The 19,566-nt window shown below is 44.7% G+C and overlaps 1 protein-coding gene across 1 annotated transcript; it reads left to right on the forward strand.

The window, feature by feature from the left end:
* The first annotated feature begins 6,906 nt into the window (after positions 1-6,906).
* Positions 6,907-19,231, forward strand: LOC108797327 (E3 ubiquitin-protein ligase TRIM39-like). The gene is made up of 3 exons (XM_018568907.1): positions 6,907-7,081; positions 7,854-7,937; positions 17,820-19,231. The coding sequence occupies exons 1-3, from the start codon at positions 6,907-6,909 to the stop codon at positions 19,229-19,231; spliced, it is 1,671 nt and encodes a 556-aa protein (XP_018424409.1).
* The last annotated feature ends 335 nt before the right edge of the window (positions 19,232-19,566 follow it).

The following is a 19,566-nucleotide window of genomic DNA, read 5'->3' on the forward strand; positions in this document are numbered from 1 at the left end:
CTATACTAGTATTGAATACTAGTATCGGTGCATCCCTAATTTTTGGGTTGTCACAAGAACGTATGTGCTTCTTTTCAGTTAGAATGGTCAAATTTTGGAACTCTCTTCCACAAACAGCGATATCAGCAGAGAGTATTGAATCATTCAAAAATCATTTAGATACCTATCTCAGAGACCGTAAAGGGGTACAGGTACTCTTAAAAACTAGACTACACACAGACACACAAAGGTTGATACTTGATGGACCTGTGTCTTTATTCAACCTCAAATACTATGTAACAGGAGGTAAAGGGAAAGCTTCCAATAGGGACATCTGTTCTGGTGACACCTGTCTAACTCACTTTGAGCCAATTTCCTCCCACTTCCTGTTGCATTTCCAGGACAGGAAGGGAAATCTCCACAATGGGACACAAATTAAAAAGACTTTATCCAAGACTAGAAAAAGGTTTTGTATCTACCTACACTTTAATGTGATGTATCATTAGCTCACAACTATACTGTATCTCTATAATCTTCCGATGTTCTGGTGACAACTGTATATAAAGGGATTTCCCCTCACTTACTTCCTGTTGTGTCTCCAAAACAGGAAGGTAAATCTCCCCAATGGGACACAGATTACAAAGTAACAAGGGAGTCAGGGCGTTTAAACCTTCCCCACTCTATTCAAAACTGAAACAAAAATAAGTTTTGTCTTCACATACACTTTAAAGGACAACTATGGGGTTAAGGCTTTTCCCCATAGTTCTCCTTAGGGTAACGGGAGGACACATACTAGCGTCCCCCATCACCCTAGGCTCAGTATACTGCTGCTGCTCGCGGTATACCGAGACGCCGCAGCTGAAGCGGATCCCGACAATTGTGCCGGGATCCGCCCAGCTGCGTGACTGACAGCTGGTTCTGCCTATCTAGAGGCAGAGCCAGCTGTACCCGCCCCGTCCGTTCCGCCAGTCAGCGCTGGCGGATCGGAGCGGGGAGGAGGGAATCCAGCCCCTCCCCTGTCACGGCAGAGAGCTCACCTCCCGATCTACTGAGCCGACCTGTGACAGTCTCATTGTCACAGGTCGGCTAGAACTATGAGGTGAGTGAAAAACACTCATGTCATAGTTCTCCTTTTAATATACACGTAATGTATTGTTACTATAAACTCTCATTCTTATATCTCTAAAATCTGCTGACCAATGCCAATGTATTTTTTAGAGACATAAAAACCTTATTGGATGTTTTTATATTAAATGTAAGTCAATAAAAATGTAAAAGTGATATAAAAAACATTCAGTTATTAATATTTCATTGTCAAAGTAATGCTATGAAAGCCCCTTTGAACTTCTAGTCAAATGTTAAATACATGCATAAGCATAGAGACTAACATTGCACTACAGCGCCATCTAGTGCTCGAAAGACATAGTTACAGTATATACTGATGTATTTCCAACAGTTGGCACCATAATGGTTCACACGTGCATGTACCTGTGCAGCGGCATGCACAGAGCTTATCCTATGCATGCTGGGCGGATTTCCCGGACACACATAATAGTCATCAGGTTTTCAGAGATTGAAATACTTCATCAGGACCAAGTGAGAAAAGTTTTTTAAGCTATTTTCCATCAGGGAATCATTTTGTGGTATAGATTTATGTATACAATACCATCCAGTTAGTAGCACCAGGTGAGCACGCTTTTTAAAACAGGTAAACACTTCTCCTGGTAACATGATAACCGAATATTTTCCGGTCAGTATGTGGATCCGGGACCCAAAGATGTCCTGCCACAGGATGGTACAATAAGGGGATGAACACCTCCCTGGCCGCTATCCAGAGAGTGTGGTTTCCGTGTGTTTAAGGTGCTCTAATCTTAAAGCACACACAGCATCAGATATATTTTTTCTTGGGAAGTGCTTAGCAATGTGTCAATGACAATACCTTCATCTGCATTTCTCTCCAGAAGGACGGCAGCATCTTTGTTTAGACATCATCAAGTGTCACCTTCTACTTCCTGGGCTAGTAGATAAGACACACTCATGGGAATCCTAGTGTGTGTGCAGTTCTTCTGCTGTGTTCACAAATGTCTAAGACAGATCAGCCTCTCACCTTGCTGCAAAATTACAATGTTGCAGTCTGATCACTGGGGGAGAGGAGACTAAGGAAATGCTTCCTCCTGCCTGCAGCAGACTGATCACTGGGGGAGAGGAGACTAAGGAAATGCTTCCTCCTGCCTGCAGCAGACTGATCACTGGGGGAGAGGAGACTAAGGAAATGCTTCCTCCTGCCTGCAGCAGACTGATCACTGGGGGAGAGGAGACTAAGGAAACCTGCCTGCAGCAGACTGATCACTGGGGGAGAGGAGACTAAGGAAATGCTTCCTCCTGCCTGCAGCAGACTGATGACATCATCTCAGCCTAGGCAAAGTCACTGACTGGAGCTCACGAATGACCATTTCTATAATAAAAGGGGGAGCTTTTTTTTTAAACAATTGTATCATTGCTGAAACTTTAGAAATGTTATCTTGCAGGGAAGTTACTGACAGGTCCACTTTCAATCATCCAGATTATGTAATCAAGATACAAGTTATGTAATAAAGATATAAAGATAAAATAGGTTTTATTGGGTGCAATAATTAGAGACCTTTAGACTGTGATTCAGGAACAATGACTTCTTGCCCTTTGGAACCAGTTTCAGTGCCATACACAGTAGGTGCCAATCAGGGGCGTAACTAGAAATCACAGGGCCCCATTGCAAAATTTTGTATGTGGCCCTGTGATTTCTAGTTATACCCCTTGCAGAGCCCACTTGAGATCCCAAGATCGCTGATGGGCCCCGCCTCCTCCGTCACCGGGCCCGCCTCCTCCGTCACCGGGCCCCGCCTTCTTCCCTGCTGTCGACCACGGGCCACGCCTCCTCCTCCACTGCCAGGTCAGGCCTCTTCCACCGCCGCTGCTGGCTCTCATTGACTCAACAGCGGCTCGGGAGACGAACACGCTGCTGCACAGATTACGGTCAGTAAATTGAACAGCAGCGCATTCTTCTTCAGAGCCGCTAGTGACAGCCAGCAGCAGAGGATGCCATAGCGACCCAGGCGGTCCGCTCGGCATCTGGCCGGGCCCCACTGTGCCCCAGGCCCCATAGCGGCCACCTGGGTCGCTATTGCGATTGTTACGCCACTGGTGCCAATAGATGCATGTCCCCATATACTCATACACTTTCACCCTTCAGAAGCAATTGATCAGAAAGGTGTTGATAGAGTTATTTAAGCGCAGTTATGGGATGTAGTGATCGGAAATGAGTCTTGTCCAGTTGATATTTATACAATGTTATCTTATTTGTATTCTTATATCATGCTACTTGTTGGATTTTGTGTGTGCAGGTGCTATTGCGCAATACTTCAAAAGCTAATAAAGTGTAAGTCGGGGGAACCATTAAAAAGCCATAATAAGTACCTCTTTCCAATACAGTAGCATTTTCCCATGTTTTGTCTTTTTAAAAGCAGTGCAAGTACAGTAAAATACCTGTTCATCTGCCAGAAATCCAGTATACTCCTAACATCCTGTGCACTCTTCTGATGCATTGAAATCCAAAGCATCTCTGCCCATTCCTATTAATAGAGGGATGCTTCCAGAACTACATCACCCAAAATCCCTTTCCTTACACACAATGTGTGGGCAGCCTCTTGCGAGTCAAAGCAGCAGCTTTGTTATGTTGTCAGCCCTGCCCAATTCTCCCTGGCTGGACTACAAGACACTCCTTCCTCAACTCCATAACATAAGCGGGAGGTGTTCTGTGGCCCAGCTGGAAGCAATGCATGGTGGGATATGTACCGTTTTTTCCCCAAAAATAAGACAGTGTCTTATTTATTTTTTTTTCACGAAAAAAGACACTAGGTCTTATTTTCGGGGGATGTCTTACCTGGCTGCTGCTTTCCGCTCTGCCATCCAGGGAGCCACAAACAGGTGGGCGGGCATGTGTGCGGGCGAACCCCGAAGGTAAGACCTAGCGCTATCTTCAGGGATGTCTGTAATATAAGACCTACCCCGAACTAGGTCTTATTTTCGGGGTAGGTCTTATATTACAGAAATCCCCGAAGATAGCACTAGGTCTTATTTTCGGGGTAGGTCTTACTTTCGGGGAAACACGGTAGTTTTGAGAAATCGAGATTGCATCACATCAAGCAGCAGGGAAAGAAACGCAAAGCACACTGGGGATCCAGGACGTTGTTGAAAGTGATGGATAGACGGAAGGCAGCGCTCACTACATTTAAAGGGATTTTGTAAAGTAAGCTTTGATTGCATTATCAATACAACTCCACTATGTATTCCTATTACAATGCTGATGTTATAACAGGAGAGGATGTGCTGGGACTTTAGAAATACTTTAATTTGTAGCATCAGCATATTGCTTCTTAGTGGCTGAACGCTACAAATGTATCACATCTTATAACATTACCTTTATTTTTATCTAAACAGGAAGCTTTGACCGCGGGATATATTTATCAGAGTTCCTCTGCGTATAAGGATCCCGTAATGCAGCGTGAGTCACAGCCCCAGCCTCGCCCTGTAAAGGAAAACGCACCCTCTGCAATCTGAAACCACTTTCATCTCTCCAGGCTGTCAGCAATGGCGTCTGCTAATCTGAGAAAGCTGCTGGACTGTTCTGGTTGCCGGAACATTTACACCGATCCTGTTATGCTAAATTGTGGACACAACTTCTGCCGCATCTGTATTGATCGTGTGCTGGATACACAGGAGGGGTCTGGAGGGTATTCATGTCCAGAATGCAGAGAAGAGTTTCAGGATCGACCTTCTTTGCACGAGAATATAACTCTACGTAACATAGTGGAGACTTTCACATCTGCTCAGCCAGATCAGGAGGAGTCCGGCATCAGTTGCACTTACTGCATTCATGCTTGTGTGCCTGCTGTAAAGTCCTGTCTGCTTTGTGAAGCTTCTCTGTGCAGTAGCCACTTGAGCGTCCACAGCAAGTCACAAGAACATGTCTTATGTGACCCCACCACTTCTCCAGAGGACAGAAAAAGCTTCCTCCATAAGAAGATCCTGGAGTATAACAGCACTGAGAACTCTGAGTCTGTCCGTGTGTCCTGCTGTCTGATCGCAATACACAAAGGCGATCAGGTGCAATCAGCGGAAGGGATCTGCGAGAGGACCAAGAAACTGAGACATGTTCTGGAGAAACTGGTGACAAAGAGAGAGGAGACGGAGAAGAGAGTTCAAAGCCTGCAGGAACGCCGGAGGAAAGTAGGGGAAATAGCGTCCGGAGAAATAAAGAGAATCATCGACTTGTTTACAGAACTCAGGAGACAATTGGAAGACCTCGAGAAGAAAGTCCTGAGCGAGATCTACAGACAGGAAAATCAGCATTCCCTCGTAATTTCGGATCTGATTCAGAAGCTGGAAGCAAAAAAGGACGAGCTGTCCAGGAGAATACATTACATTGAGGAACTATGTAATATGACGGATCCGTTGACTGTCCCACAAGAATCAGACATAGGTGACCTGTGTGGTACTGAGGATGGAGATAATGATGACACAGAGACTTATGAAGAACAGCTACAAGCTGATGGTGATCTGGATGTGAACCAAATATCGCACATATTACGCACAGGTTTATCTGATGTCATAACAGGATTTAATGGAGGGATCTATATACAGGAAACTACAGACATATTACTGGATGTAAACTCAGCTACCCATAGTATTCATTTATCAGAAGATATGAAAACTGCAACCTTTGTGGGAAACCAAAATCATCCAGAAACACCGGAGTCATTTCAGTTTTATCCTCAGGTTATAAGCAAGGAGACTTTCAGCTCAGGGAGACATTACTGGGAGGTAGACGTCAGGGGATCCCATAATTGGAAAGTCGGAGTGTGTTATCCCAGTATACAAAGAAAAGGAGGAGAAAGGTGTGAAGGAGGCCTTTCTGGTCTACAGGAGATTGGATATAATGATAAGTCTTGGGTGATGGAGAGGTGGGATAGGGAGTATTTTATGATACATGACCACATGAGGTTGCTGCTAACTGACATTATCACTGGTGATAAGATTAGGATATTACTAGATTATGAGGCTGGGCAGATCTCATTTTATGACCTGGGTGACCAGATCCGCCACCTTCACACCTTCACTGTCACCTTCACTGAGCCCCTCCATGCTGCTTTACTCATATGGGATGAATATGGTTTTTTAACAATATGTGGGAGTAATCAGTATTAAAATGTGCGAAATGGTGACAATATAGAAAGTAGGAATTTGATTTGGTGGAATATTCAGCCAATGGTCAGGGGCTGGATCACCAGGGTCCTGCCATGTTTTCTATAACATTTCCCTTTTTAAGGACCTTTCTGATTTGGCTGTAATAATGGTCATATCAATGGACTCACAGCTAGATGACAAGAATCACATGGGATGATTAATAAAACTATGGTCACTTTAAAAGCACCAAACAAGCAGCAGAAATTAATAGCGAACTCCGAGAGGTACCCACTTTTTAGAGCCCTTCGGAAATCTCAAAATTTGTAGTGCTCTGATAGGCCAATCTCAACCAACTGCTGTGATCAAGAACTTGGGCCGTTCTACACCTCATCATTAACCAATGGCCTTGTCCACCATACTTATGTAAGGAGATCAAGAGGCCCTCACTCTAAGTAGAGCCTTCTTAAAACAGAAGGTATTGGCATATCTTATTCCATTTCATATCCTAAAAATAAGATTATTCTTCATTTCAGGACAGTGGGCAGAGGTATGCAAATCATTGACTTTCTACCCTTTGGCCATATGCACAACCTGAACCGCTGGTCTATAGTGCACATAAATACTAATATTATAGAACCATTTATTTAAAACTGCATACAGCTGTTTCATGCTATTTGGCCATAATCAGTGCAGTTTATAGAAACCATGGCTTCTATGGAGTATGGCTTGGGACCCGCTCCCCACACCTCTGCCACTGCGCCTGCACACAGCCTTGCACCACCTCCACACCGGACCCGGGAGAAGGAGGGAGAATTAGACTGCTACACCGCGCATGCGCAGCATTTGGCTGAGACCAGGAGCAGAAGCAGCGACCTGATTGGTCGGAAAGCTGGCCTATCAGGAAGCCAGGTGGCGAGTCAGTACCCATGCCCCGGCTTCCTGATTGGCCAGAAAGCCGGCTTCGTGCTTCCTCGTCTCCTGGTGATGAGGGAGCATGGAGTCGGCATCCCGGCTAATCAGGAGCCGGGGGGCAGGTTAATGACTCGCAGCCTGGCTTTCTGATTGACCAGCTTTCGGACCAATCATAAAGCCGGGCGGCGAGTCATTACACGTGTAATGACCTGCCACCCTGCTTCTTTAATGGGACTTCCGGTATCGATATTCGGTGCATCCCTATTTCTTAACCTTCCTCCTCCAGTCGGCTGCAGCTTGTCTTCTGTGCAGTGTGTCTGACACTGTTTGTTCCTTTTTGGCATGTGTTCAGATCATCCAAGTATTGTGCTGCTGTTCCTGTTCTCCATGTATGACCCTGGCTTTGGCTGACTGATCTCCTGGCTCCTGACTCTGTCTATTGTTTCCATTCATTTTGCTCTCAGCGTTCCCTGACCTGGCATCAACAACGTCCTAGACTTCCACCATTGTTTTTTGCCATTTTTGTTTATTGATGTTTTCAATAAATTCCTTTTATTTTTAACCTGCACTTTAAGTTTCTATCTGGATCCTTGGTTGACTCTTAGCTCCCTTCCACCTGAACTTGACGTCTGCTCCCTTCCACCTGAACTTTGCCCTCCTATAAGGTAAGATCCAAATTTTCACCCCTTCCCAGGGAAACTCTCTCCCAGCCATGTAGCCCCTCCGCTTATTATCTCCAGGTCAGTCTGTTTACACCTTTTATGTGGATCTAAATGCAGAGAACAATTCAGAGTCAGCCATTGTCAAGCATAAGATTCTGTCTGGTAAATTCAACACCACAGACAAGATAATATTTAGCAAACTTTACTACAGTTCTGTTTTAATAAGAAATATCAAATCATTTTGTAGACACACATGACAATGGATCGTCTGGGCAACACCTGAAAATGGCTTTGCATGCCCACTGTGGTACACAAACCTTAGATGGCTGACCCCTGTAATAGCACAAGAGCAAAGCACTTACTGCACAGTATGGTAGCCATAGAAACCGATGGGAACCATTTACAACTCTGATCTCAGTAAAGCAAATCCTGATTTTTCGAACAGGTATTTGGTGTCACCCCCTTCTGAAGAGCCGGGCACTCGGTCATGGACCGAGCGTCCGACAGTTTCAGGAGAGAGTAGGGGACCTGGCGGCATACCTTATCCCGCGGGGTGACTGTCCCCTCCTCTCTCTGCCAGCGTCCATCACTAAGATGGCCGCTGGAAGGCATCAATACAGCTGGCTGTGCGTATCTAGAGGCAGAACCAGCTGTACCCGCCCCCTCCCCCGTCCATTCCGCCAGTCAGCGCTGGAGGAGCGGGGAGGGGGAATCCAGTCCCTCCCCTGTCATGGCTCTCTGCTGTGACAGGATCGAGAGGTGAGCGAACGCTGGTATGTGTTCGCTCACTTCCCGATCTACTGAGCCGACCTGTGACAGTTTAATTGTCAACGGCCGGGTAGAACTATGCGGAAACTGAAGAGCCGGGCACTCGGTCATGGACCGAGCGTCCGACAGTTTCAGGAGAGAGTAGGGGACCTGGCGGCATACCTTATCCCGCGGGGTGACTGTCCCCTCCTCTCTCTGCCAGCGTCCATCACTAAGATGGCCGCTGGAAGGCATCAATACAGCTGGCTGTGCGTATCTAGAGGCAGAACCAGCTGTACCCGCCCCCTCCCCCGTCCATTCCGCCAGTCAGCGCTGGAGGAGCGGGGAGGGGGAATCCAGTCCCTCCCCTGTCATGGCTCTCTGCTGTGACAGGATCGAGAGGTGAGCGAACGCTGGTATGTGTTCGCTCACTTCCCGATCTACTGAGCCGACCTGTGACAGTTTAATTGTCACAGGTCGGCTAGAACTATGAGGATGAGTGAAAAGCACTCACCTCATAGTTCTCCTTTTGAGGGCTTGTTTACACCATATTCGGACCATATCCAGACCAGAACAGTTTGTTCCCGGACCAAAAAAGCATCCCAATGTATCCCTATGGTAATTCTTGGCTGTGTACACCATCCCAGTCCGTTCCAGACCCGACAAAAAGAATACTGCTTGTCTCATTTTCTCTGGTCTGGAATGCACTGGGACCCATGGAAACGCATACAAACTCATGCAAACGCACTGGACCACACCATTTTAAGCTAACCCACTCCCCCCCCCCAAAAAAAAACCTCTCTGGAACGCGGCAACATCTCGGCAAAACGCAATGTACCACGTTCCAGATCTGTTCCGGAAAATGGTGCGAACCTGGCCTTGAAGACGTAGCAAGTATCGAAAAATACCGTTGATCTGTGAGAAATGCATTCACCTACGAAGTCCCCTATGAAGCTGACAACGCATCATATTTTTGAGTGTTGTCAGCCCTGCCCAGTTGGCTTTTGCTAAACCACTGTATTCCCATTTCCTCGTCATCTCCACAACCTAGAAAGTCGTTCTGTAGTCCAAGATAAAAACAGGGAAGGCTAAATACTTTACCTGAGGTAACACAGGAAGTGTACAGAAGGACACAGGACAGCTCTGAATGTCTGGCAGGATCAACAGTTTTTTTTTTTTTTTTGCAGTTATCGAACAGATATACCACACACACTTTCTGTATATTTAACGCACGAAAAGGGAGCAAATAATAGGCGCTCATTGTTAGGATTTACATACCGTACAATTGAATTACTGCATTTTGCGCTTTCATGACTCTATTTTGGATATTTGACAACAATGACAAGGCTTTGGCTCAAGGCCAGAATGTGATGCTATGACATGAACGTGAGTCTAAAAATACCGTCTTCCTTGGTAATATGACGTTTGGAAACAAAAATTCTATTTTTTCTGGTAAATAAACTAAGTTGACTGTTGATTGTATCATACCAAAAATACCCTTTTTCTGACATTAGTAAATACTTTGGAAAACTGAATCCCCAGGGGGCTGGTGGAGGGGAAGAAAGCAGATCTAAGATTGCAGTCAGCTTGTCACACACGTGGGCAATTCAAACTAAGATTATAATGAAAATGTCAATGATCATAGGTTACCTTCAAAGAAAACAATGGGCCCAATAAACCATCAGTGGTGCACAGATTGCAACACTTAGCTCACACCAGTAGCTGTGACTGCCGTTTTTCAGCAACTGATCAATGCTATGGATGAGCTCGGGTCCGATCAGAACCTGAGCTCATCTGAACACAGAAGCTACATGAGCCTCCCACCCAATCAAATGCAAGCCAGAGCATTCCCTTCCAACAGCTCCCCATAAACAAAGGGGCAGGACGCTTGTGTTGATGTCATTAGCTCATTTGGCTACATGGCTATATAAGGTCAATGATGTCACCGCCCATTGCCCCCTTTGCTTATGTCAGGCTGCTGGTGGGGAATTCCCCACCAGCAGCTGATTGGGCAACACAAAAGGACCTTTTTCCTGTTGGTCAAAGAGGGGGAATCTAAAAAGCCTCTTCTGTGGGTAGCTGCCATTGTCACTTCTGTAACACATGGAACTCTGTGCTACAACTCCCAGCATGCTGCAATCATCCAATTTGAAAATGAACTTGCTTGGTTTTTGGGGGTTTTTTGTCAGCAAATTTGTGTCCAAAAGGTTTGTTCATGGTCATGTGGTTGTAATGCTATTAATATTATATTATTGAAGTTAAACCATTTTTTAATGTATTTTTTTTAGTTATTAATCTGGATGCACCGATGCCGATACTAGTATCAGTATCGGTGACAATACTCGTACTCGCCCAAATGCTCCCGATACCGGGACTTCCAATTCCTGATTGGCTGGGAAGGCGGCTCCATGCTTCCCCGTCACTTGGTGATCAGCGAGCATGGAGCCGGCTTCCCGGCCAATCAGGAAGACAGGCAGCGTGTAATGACTCGCCGCCTAGTTTCCTGATTGGTCGGGAAGCTGGCCAGTGAGGAAGCTGGACGGCGACTCATTACCCGCCCCCCGGCTTCCTGATTGGCCAGAAAGCTGGCTTTATGGTCCCTCCTCACTTAGTGACAAGGGAGCATGGAGCCGGCTTCCCAGCCAATCAAGAAGCCGGGCGCCCTGTAATGTCTAGATGCCTGGCTTCCTGATTGGTCGAGAAACTGGCCAATCAGGAAGCCGGGCGGCAAGTCATTACCTACCCCTTGGCTTCCTGTTTGGCCAGAAAGGTGGCACCTGGTGACGAGGAAGCATGGAGATGTCTTCCCTGCTATTTGGGAAGCTGGGTGGTGAGTCTTTACATGCCACATGGCTTCCTTAATGGGACTTCCGGTATCGGTATTCGGTATCGGCGAGTACCCAAAAAAATATATGGTGCAACCCTAGTTATTAATATTTCATTGTTGAGTTCATCCTAGTAATGCCCTAGTAATGAAGATGTGGCCTTCAAAGACCTGCAACTTTGTTTATGTAATTCTGACAGATGTTGAAATTGTGTATATAGTTATGTTTTATATCATATTATTCAATAAAAGGCTGAAAGGCCATTTTATGCCATTTTGAGTGTGGTCTGTTTATTCCTTACAGGTACGGGTGGTGGGTAGTCTTGGTGGCTCATATTAGGGAAAAGAATGGGGACATCTATGCTACCTTAGTCATGGCAGGTACATCACATTCTAGTAGCTTCCTTCAACAATCATCTGGATACTATTGGAAACTTTTATGCCCCTAACACTAATTAAAAAAACATCCTCATCAGTTTAGTGCATCAGATAACTCCTATGAGAAAAGGTCATTTAATTGTCTAGAGATTTTAATGGAATCATAGACTCAGACCTGGATATATCTACTCCAAGCAGACTTCGCAACCTTGCCCTGTCTTCTTTCCTAGTCTCTAACGACTTGCATGATGCGAGGAGATGCATGCACGCTACTGAGAAAGACAGCACCTTTTTCTCTCATGCCCAGCACTCATACCCTAGACTTCACATGTTTTTGGTAGATAAATTCACCCTTCAACATATTTCTAAATCAGAGATAGGGTTGATCACTTGTTTGGACCATGTCCCCTTATCAATAGACCTCTTCCCTAATTCCAAATCACATGCCTCCTCCACCATCTGGAGGTTACATTTCAGCTTCCTAGCTAATACTAAATATAGAATTAAGATCCATTATGAATTACTGGCGATCTTCCAAACAAATTGTGACTCACTACAGGATAATTTTATGATTTGGAATGCTAACAAAGTACACAATCTCCCCTGAGTTCACCGTGCACAAAAGTTCTGGTGAGTAAAAAACAGTCTATTACGCCTGAATCTCCAATTCAAGGCAATCAATTAACCCTTTTTAGAGGATTTCCCAGCATCTAATAATCCTGCCTCAGAACACTGCGTTAGAGGGTTTCTAAACCCTCCGTTTTTTTTTTGCCTGCCTATATCTACTGCTAGCAAGCAGTAGATATATGCAAAAAGTTTGAAAAAAAACCCCGCTTTAACAGCGGTTTAAACTTACCCCGTTTTCGCCCTGCGCTCCCGCCCGAGAATCCGAAACTGCTCGGGCGCATGCGCAGTTCGGATTTTCGGCCGGGAGACGAGCAGAGAGGCAAGGTAAGTCTGCAGACACCGCGGGATCGGAAGTGCCAGCAAGGACAAAGGAGTCAGCACTGGATCGGAGAGCCGCCGCACCGCTGGAGGGACAGATGAAAACATCAGGAAAGAAGAGGCAGATCTGATTAAGAGACATCATTTAAGGTAAGTGCTAACATTAACATTGGGGGGAGGGAAAACATTTTTTGACTTTAATGTCACTTTAAAGAAAGGCTCCTATCTCTCCGTATTCAAAACAGCAGATCTTCCACGGTTTGTAATCACAGGACTTAGACCTTGAAGTCTGCATAGGACATATCGAGAGCAAACTGGAAGGTTTTGCTACAGCCTTCAATGAGCTAGTGGATCTGCACAAAGAACAAACATATACTATTCAGAAACTTCGGGATAAAATCACTGACATGGAAGATAGATTAATAATATAAAATTCAGGGGGACCCCAGAATCAGTGTACCAATCGGAGCTGAATACATATCTACAGCAACTTTTTAAAGCTCTGCTGCCTTCTCAATCAATACATGATCTCCACATTGACCGAGTTGACAGGCTCCATAAATCCAAACATCTTCCGGACTCTGCCCCTAGAGATGTCTAAGTTGCACTTTTTCAACATTAAAGAAAATATCTTACTTGTGGCAAAATTTTAAAAAAGCAGCCTCTCTCCCTGCTCCTTATGCACATATCACTCTATACACTGACATCTCATCTACCACTACCCAAAGGTACAAAGACTGTAATCCTATCACTAAATCTCTCCGGGAAAAGAACATTTCATACAGATGGGGGATTCCCTACAAAACTCCTTACCAAGATAAGATTTTTCCCATTCTGATCATACAGGATGGCATTAAGAGACTCCAAAGCTTGGGCATCTCAGTCTCTATTCCTAAAACAGCTCATAAAAAAAGAGTTGGTCTCACATATTTCTCTAGACTGGGCCAAAACCTGACTTTTTACTTCATCTATAATTAAGTTCTCCAGTGCTTTCTCTTTACGCCTCCATACGCTTGCTATAGAAAGAAGCTTCTTCCCTTAAATGTGACATTCTCTGCATACAAGAGATCCTCTTTCACAATGAAAAACCTCCTACTTGTAAGTCCTGTTTATTTTCACATTACTTCTTTGTTAACTCTGACCGTTAACGTAAAGGAGTTATGATAGCAATCGAAAACACATTAGACTTTCAGCTACATGGTGTCCTCGCTGATCCAAATGGCGGGTACATCATTTTAGTAGCTTCCTTCTACAATCACCTAGCTACTATTGGAAACTTAGACGCCCCTAACACTAGTCAAAAACATTTTCTTTTCAGTTTAATGCATAAGATAACTCCTTTGCGAAATGGTCATTTAATTGCGCAGCGCTTCACAATATAAGGAAGACATTACAATCACAATACAATTCAAAACAAGATGGTAAGGAGGGCCCTGCCCGTGAGGACTTACAATCTAAAAGGGAGGGGCAAGTGATACATGAGGAGTGGCTGTGTGGGGATGAATTCTTTAAGAAATTGATATTTCATGGGTTAGGTTGAGGTGGGATAGGCTTCCCTGAAGAGATGAGTCCTAAGGGATCGCCTAAAGGCAGTCAGAGTGGGAGTTAGACGGACCGGTTGGGGTAGAGAGTTCCAGAGGATGGGAGAGACTCTAGAGTAGTCCAGGAGGCGAGCATGGGAGGAGTTGACGAGGGAGCTGGAAAGCAGGAGGTCTTTTGAAGAGCAGAGGGGACGGTTAGGGTGATATTTTGAGACAAGGATTGAGATATAGCCGGGGGCAGAGTTGTGGATGGCTTTGTAAGTGGTTGTTAATATTTTGAATTTTATCCTTTGGGCAAGTGGAAGCCAGTGCAGGGATCGGCAGAGGGGGGTTGCAGACACTGAGCGTTTGGTTAGGTGGATGAGTCTAGCAGCTGCATTCATGATAGACTGAAGGGGGAGGAGCCTGTATAGAGGTAAGCCAATGAGGAGGGAGTTACAATAGTCAAGACGAGATATAACAAGTGAGTGAATGAGTCATTTTGCGGTTTCTTTGGTGAGGAAGGGGCGTATATTGGAGATGTTACGAAGGTGAAGGCGGCAGGATTTGGATAGCGATTGGATGTGAGGAAGAAAGGTGAGGTCTGAGTCAAGGATAACATCTAGGACCTTGGCATGTGGGAAGATGCATACAAGGCACTGAGAAAGACTGTACCTTTTTCCCTCATGCCCAGCACTCATACTCTAGACTTGACATGTTTTAGTAGATAAATATACCCTTCAACATACTGTATTTCTAAATCAGAGATACGGCTGATCACTTGGCTGGACCATGCCCCCATATCAATAGACCTCTTCCCTAATTCCAAATGACATGCCTCAACCATCGTGAGGTTACATTTCAGCCTCCTAGCTAATACTAAATAATAATATAGAGTTCAGATCAGTTCTGAATTACTGGCGTTCTTCCACACAAATTCTGACTCAGTACAGGGTCATTTCACAATTTGGAATACTCACAAAGCCTTTATTAAAGGGTTATTGATTAAAACTGGAGCCATTTGTCATTCTTATTATTTTTCATCTTATCCGTATCTTCTCTTTTAATTTGTTTTTTTATCGCTTGTTATATACCTTGGTACATTCCATTTAATACCAATTCTACTTCTGAGTTGGCACAACACTATAAGTCCGTGTATATGTTAAGTGACATGTAATTCATTTCGTGTTACATACTTGTACTTATTAATGCATCACCTGTATTTAAGCTTCTTTCAATAAACAGTATTGCTAAAAAAAAACTAAAAAAAACTGGAGCCATTTAGAGGAGGAGACCCACTCGTGAAATGGCGGGAACATGAACAAAAAAACAAACAATAGTACGATAGTCAGCTTTCCAAAGATCTTAAGATAAGTGTAGCCTCTCTGAGGGAAGAGGATCGGGAAGTCAGCGATCAGTGGTATGTGTTCACTGAGTTCCAGATCAATAGAGCCGACCTGTGACAGCTTTAGTGTCACGGGTCGGCTTGAATTATGGGGATTAGTGTATTTCACTCTCTCCATTATTCTCCTGTAATTCAAAACTTTTTTTTTTGTTTTGAATAAATTAGGAAAGAGTTAGAACCCTTCCTCTTACTAGTATGACCAAAGGTTTCTATCAGCAGCCAGCAACGGGAGCAGGTGGGTTCCACACATTTTAGGGCTACATTCTTCCTTTAGTGGAGCCCACCAAAAAGGCTACTTCAGTCAATGGACAGGAACTCACTCGTCTACTGGCTTATCTCTGTTCCACCAGTGCCTGTCCAGGTTGGACAACATTGGGCAACCCATCTCTCTTCATCTGTGAGTACCTCATTTGAAGGGAGATTCGAGGGGGATGCTTCCATCAGCAGATCGCCAGGTCTGGTCGGATCTCAATAACCCTAACCATCCTACTCTACAACTCTAACACTAACCCTCCCAGCAACCCTAATACAAATCCTGTCCTGTAACCCTAACACTAACCCTCCCTGTAACCCTAATACAAATCCTTCCTGTGACCCTAACACTAACCCTCCCTGTAACCCTTATACAAATCCTTCCTGCAACCCTAACACTAACCCTCCCTGTAACCCTAATACTAACCCTCCCTGTATCCCTTATACAGATCCTTCCTGTGACCCTAATACTAACCCTCCCTAACCCTCCTTGTAACCCTTATATAGATCATTTCTGTGACCATAACACTTAGCCTCCCTGTAACTCTCTCTCTAACACTAACCCTCTCTATAACCCTAACACTAACCCTCCCTGTTACTCTCTATGTAACTTAACACTAGCCCTCCATGTAACTGTAATACTAACTCGCTCTACATTCCTAACACTAATCCTCCCTGTAACCCTAATACTAACCCTCTCTATAACTTTAACACTACCTGCCCCTTTAACCCTATAGCCCTTTTACAAACCCTCCCTGTAACCCTAACAATAACCCTCTCTGTTACCCTAATACTAACCCTCTCTATAACTTTAACACTACCTGTCACCTAACACTAACCCTTCCTATAGCCCTATTACATACCCTCCCTGTAACCCTAACACTAACCCTCTCTGTAACCCTAATACTAACCCTTTTCTCTAACCTAAACACTAACCCTCCATATAACTCTCCCTGTAACCCTAATACTAACCCTCTCTATAACTCTAATGCTAATATTCCATGTAACCGTAATACTTATACTAAACCTCTACACTTAATACTAACTGTTCCTGCAACCCTAACCGTATGTGTAACCCTTATAATAACCTTCCAAGTAATCCTAATTATAACCCTCCCTGTAAACCTAACACTAAGCCGCCTTATAAGGCTACATTCACATGGGGTTGCTGCGGCTTCCAGCGGCAAGACTGATTCTCCGACAGACATCCCAGGCTGTGTCCATACAGATGCGGCCTCTGTGCCCGTTCAAGTTAGTGGCAGGTGGACAACAACCACACGTGTCAGGGGCAGTCTGCATGTATCTTTCTATGGATAGATGATTGTCCCTGGACACAATCTGTCTGTGTCTAGGGACAATCATCTATCCTGATCCGCAGGAAATCATTCCATGAAATGGCACGATGTGACAGAGAATTACACCCCCCACCCACTGGACCTGTTGCAGTAGCCCACGTGCTAAAATGAGCATTCTAGCATGCGGGCAATGTGAACAAAAACAAACCCTAAGCAAGCACAGCTACCTATCCTGTGGATATTTCATTTCTGCATAGCTTTGTTTGTGAAACATCAAGCATTTCTCTCATAACTTTTTCTCAAACATTTTACCTCAAACAGACATTATTTTACTAGATATCATTTCATGTGTTCTCTGTATAAATGACTTCCAGCAGCGGTAGTGCATCAATCAACAGTTAGTGAATTTAAACCTCGCTGGGACAAGCCTAGATCTATACTCAAAAACAAAAAGGCTAAAAAAAGAGAAACATACAAAAACATACAAATATCCAAAAAAAAAGGGACAGACTCAATTGACCACATGGTCTTTTTCATCACTTTTCTCTGTTTTGTGTTTCCATGTAACAAATATCATGTGTCACACAGCCTGAGCCGCTCCTCCTGGAGGAATTTGTAAACTCTACTGTGATTTACATCATCAGGGACTTTGCTCTCATTTCTTTCTTTCCATTCTAGTGATGGCGTCTTTTGATCTGAGAGAGGAGTTGAAATGTCCCATCTGCTGGGAGATTTATATAGAACCCGTCAGCCTGAAATGCGGTCACAACTTCTGCCAGGATTGTATCATCCGCCAGCTGCTCACACAGAAGGGATCTGGGTGTTATTCCTGTCCTCAGTGCAAAGAAGAGTCCGAGGAGTGGCCAACGCTACACAGGAACATTGCTCTGCATAACATATCGGAGCATTTCCTGTCTAAACCCTCCATGGAGAACCGACTATGCTTTGTTCATAATCTGGACCTGAAGTATTACTGCGCTCAGGATGCCTCTTGTATCTGCGATAAGTGCTTGGAAGAAGAACATCGGGGACACCAGGTGGAGTCACTGGATGAGGCCTCAGAGAAGAAGAGGGTAAGACTGAAAAGTGTTCACCAGAATTTGAAGATAGAGAGAGAGGAGATGGAGAATAGAGTTCAGAGTCTGCAGGAACACAAGAGGAAAGTAGAAGGAAAAGCAGCAGAGGAAACTGATAAAGTCGCTGCTCTGTTCAGAGACCTCAGAAGACAACTAGATGACTTGGAGAAGAAAGTCCTAAAAGAGATCTCCATAAATGTCGAGCGGATCTCGGTCTCTGTCTCCAATCTGATCGATCAGCTGGTGATAAAAAAGGGCGAGCTGTCCCGGAAGATGCGGGACATTGACCGGGAGCTGAGCAACATGATGGATCCATTGACTGCCCTCCAGCAATCAGGCATAGGTGACTTGTGTGACATCAATCAGAGAGATGATGAGGAACCCCCTAATGATGGAGGGGATCTGGATACAACTTGGGTGTCTCACGTGATACAAACAGGTGCATCCCATATAACCGGAATAATGATATGCTTCCATCTACAGGAACCTGCAGACATATCGCTGGACATAAACACGGCCCATAATGATCTCCATATATCAGATGACATGAAAACCGCATCCTATTCACCACACCAGAATCGCCCCAAAACACCGCAGAGGTTTAAGGATTATACTCAGGTGTTAAGCAGTCAGAGTATCTCCTCAGGGCGACATTACTGGGAGGTGGATGTCGGAGGGTCGGCGTATTGGAGCATCGGAATGTGTTACCCCAGTATAGACCGGGGAGGATACCAAGCGCAGAATGAATGCAATAATAAGTCCTGGTGTTTGCGCCGAAGTGGCGATTGGTATTCAGTGATACGCGACAGCAAATGGATCGAACTGCCGGCCAGTATCTCCAGCGATAGATTGAGGGTATATCTGGATTATGAATCTGGTCAGATCTCCTTTTATGAATTTTGTACCCCAGTGAGACACATATACACCTTCACCGCCACCTTCACCGAGCCCCTCCACGCTGCTTTACGTATATGGAACGGTTGCGTCAAGATATACAGGGAAAATCGGGGGTAGTGAAACATTATCGGTTTTTATGAAATCTAGAAAACCTTCATTTTCTTTCCTTTGTCTATCATGAAAACAATATGATAATATATAGAAAAATAAGTGCATAAGTGTATCTAAACCCAAGAACATAAATGTAATGTATTGCTGATTATCAGTCCTTAGATGTGGTGGCTGCGTTAGTTTTCTTTTTGTCAAGCTTTTCTTTCTTTTATTTTCACCTGGTGATCCTTCCAGTAACACACTTCCTCCTTCCTCCTGTCCTAGGGTGACAACCCAGGCCGGATCAACATAGAGTCTACTGGAGCGCCAGCTCCAGGCCCACCACTGAAAATAGGCCCAGA

The sequence above is a fragment of the Nanorana parkeri genome, unplaced genomic scaffold (assembly GCF_000935625.1).
Source record: "Nanorana parkeri isolate BGI_ZX_2015 unplaced genomic scaffold, ASM93562v1 scaffold1261, whole genome shotgun sequence".
Classification (NCBI taxonomy): Eukaryota; Metazoa; Chordata; class Amphibia; order Anura; family Dicroglossidae; genus Nanorana; species Nanorana parkeri.

Coding starts and splice junctions, on each gene's coding strand:
- LOC108797327 (XM_018568907.1), top strand. CDS start 6,907: ATGGCTTCTATGGAGTATGGCTTGGGACCCGCTCCCCACACCTCTGCC. Junction 7,082..7,853: donor CAGAAGCAGCGACCTGATTG/GTCGGAAAGCTG, acceptor TATTATCTCCAG/GTCAGTCTGTTTACACCTTT. Junction 7,938..17,819: donor CAAGCATAAGATTCTGTCTG/GTAAATTCAACA, acceptor TTTCCATTCTAG/TGATGGCGTCTTTTGATCTG.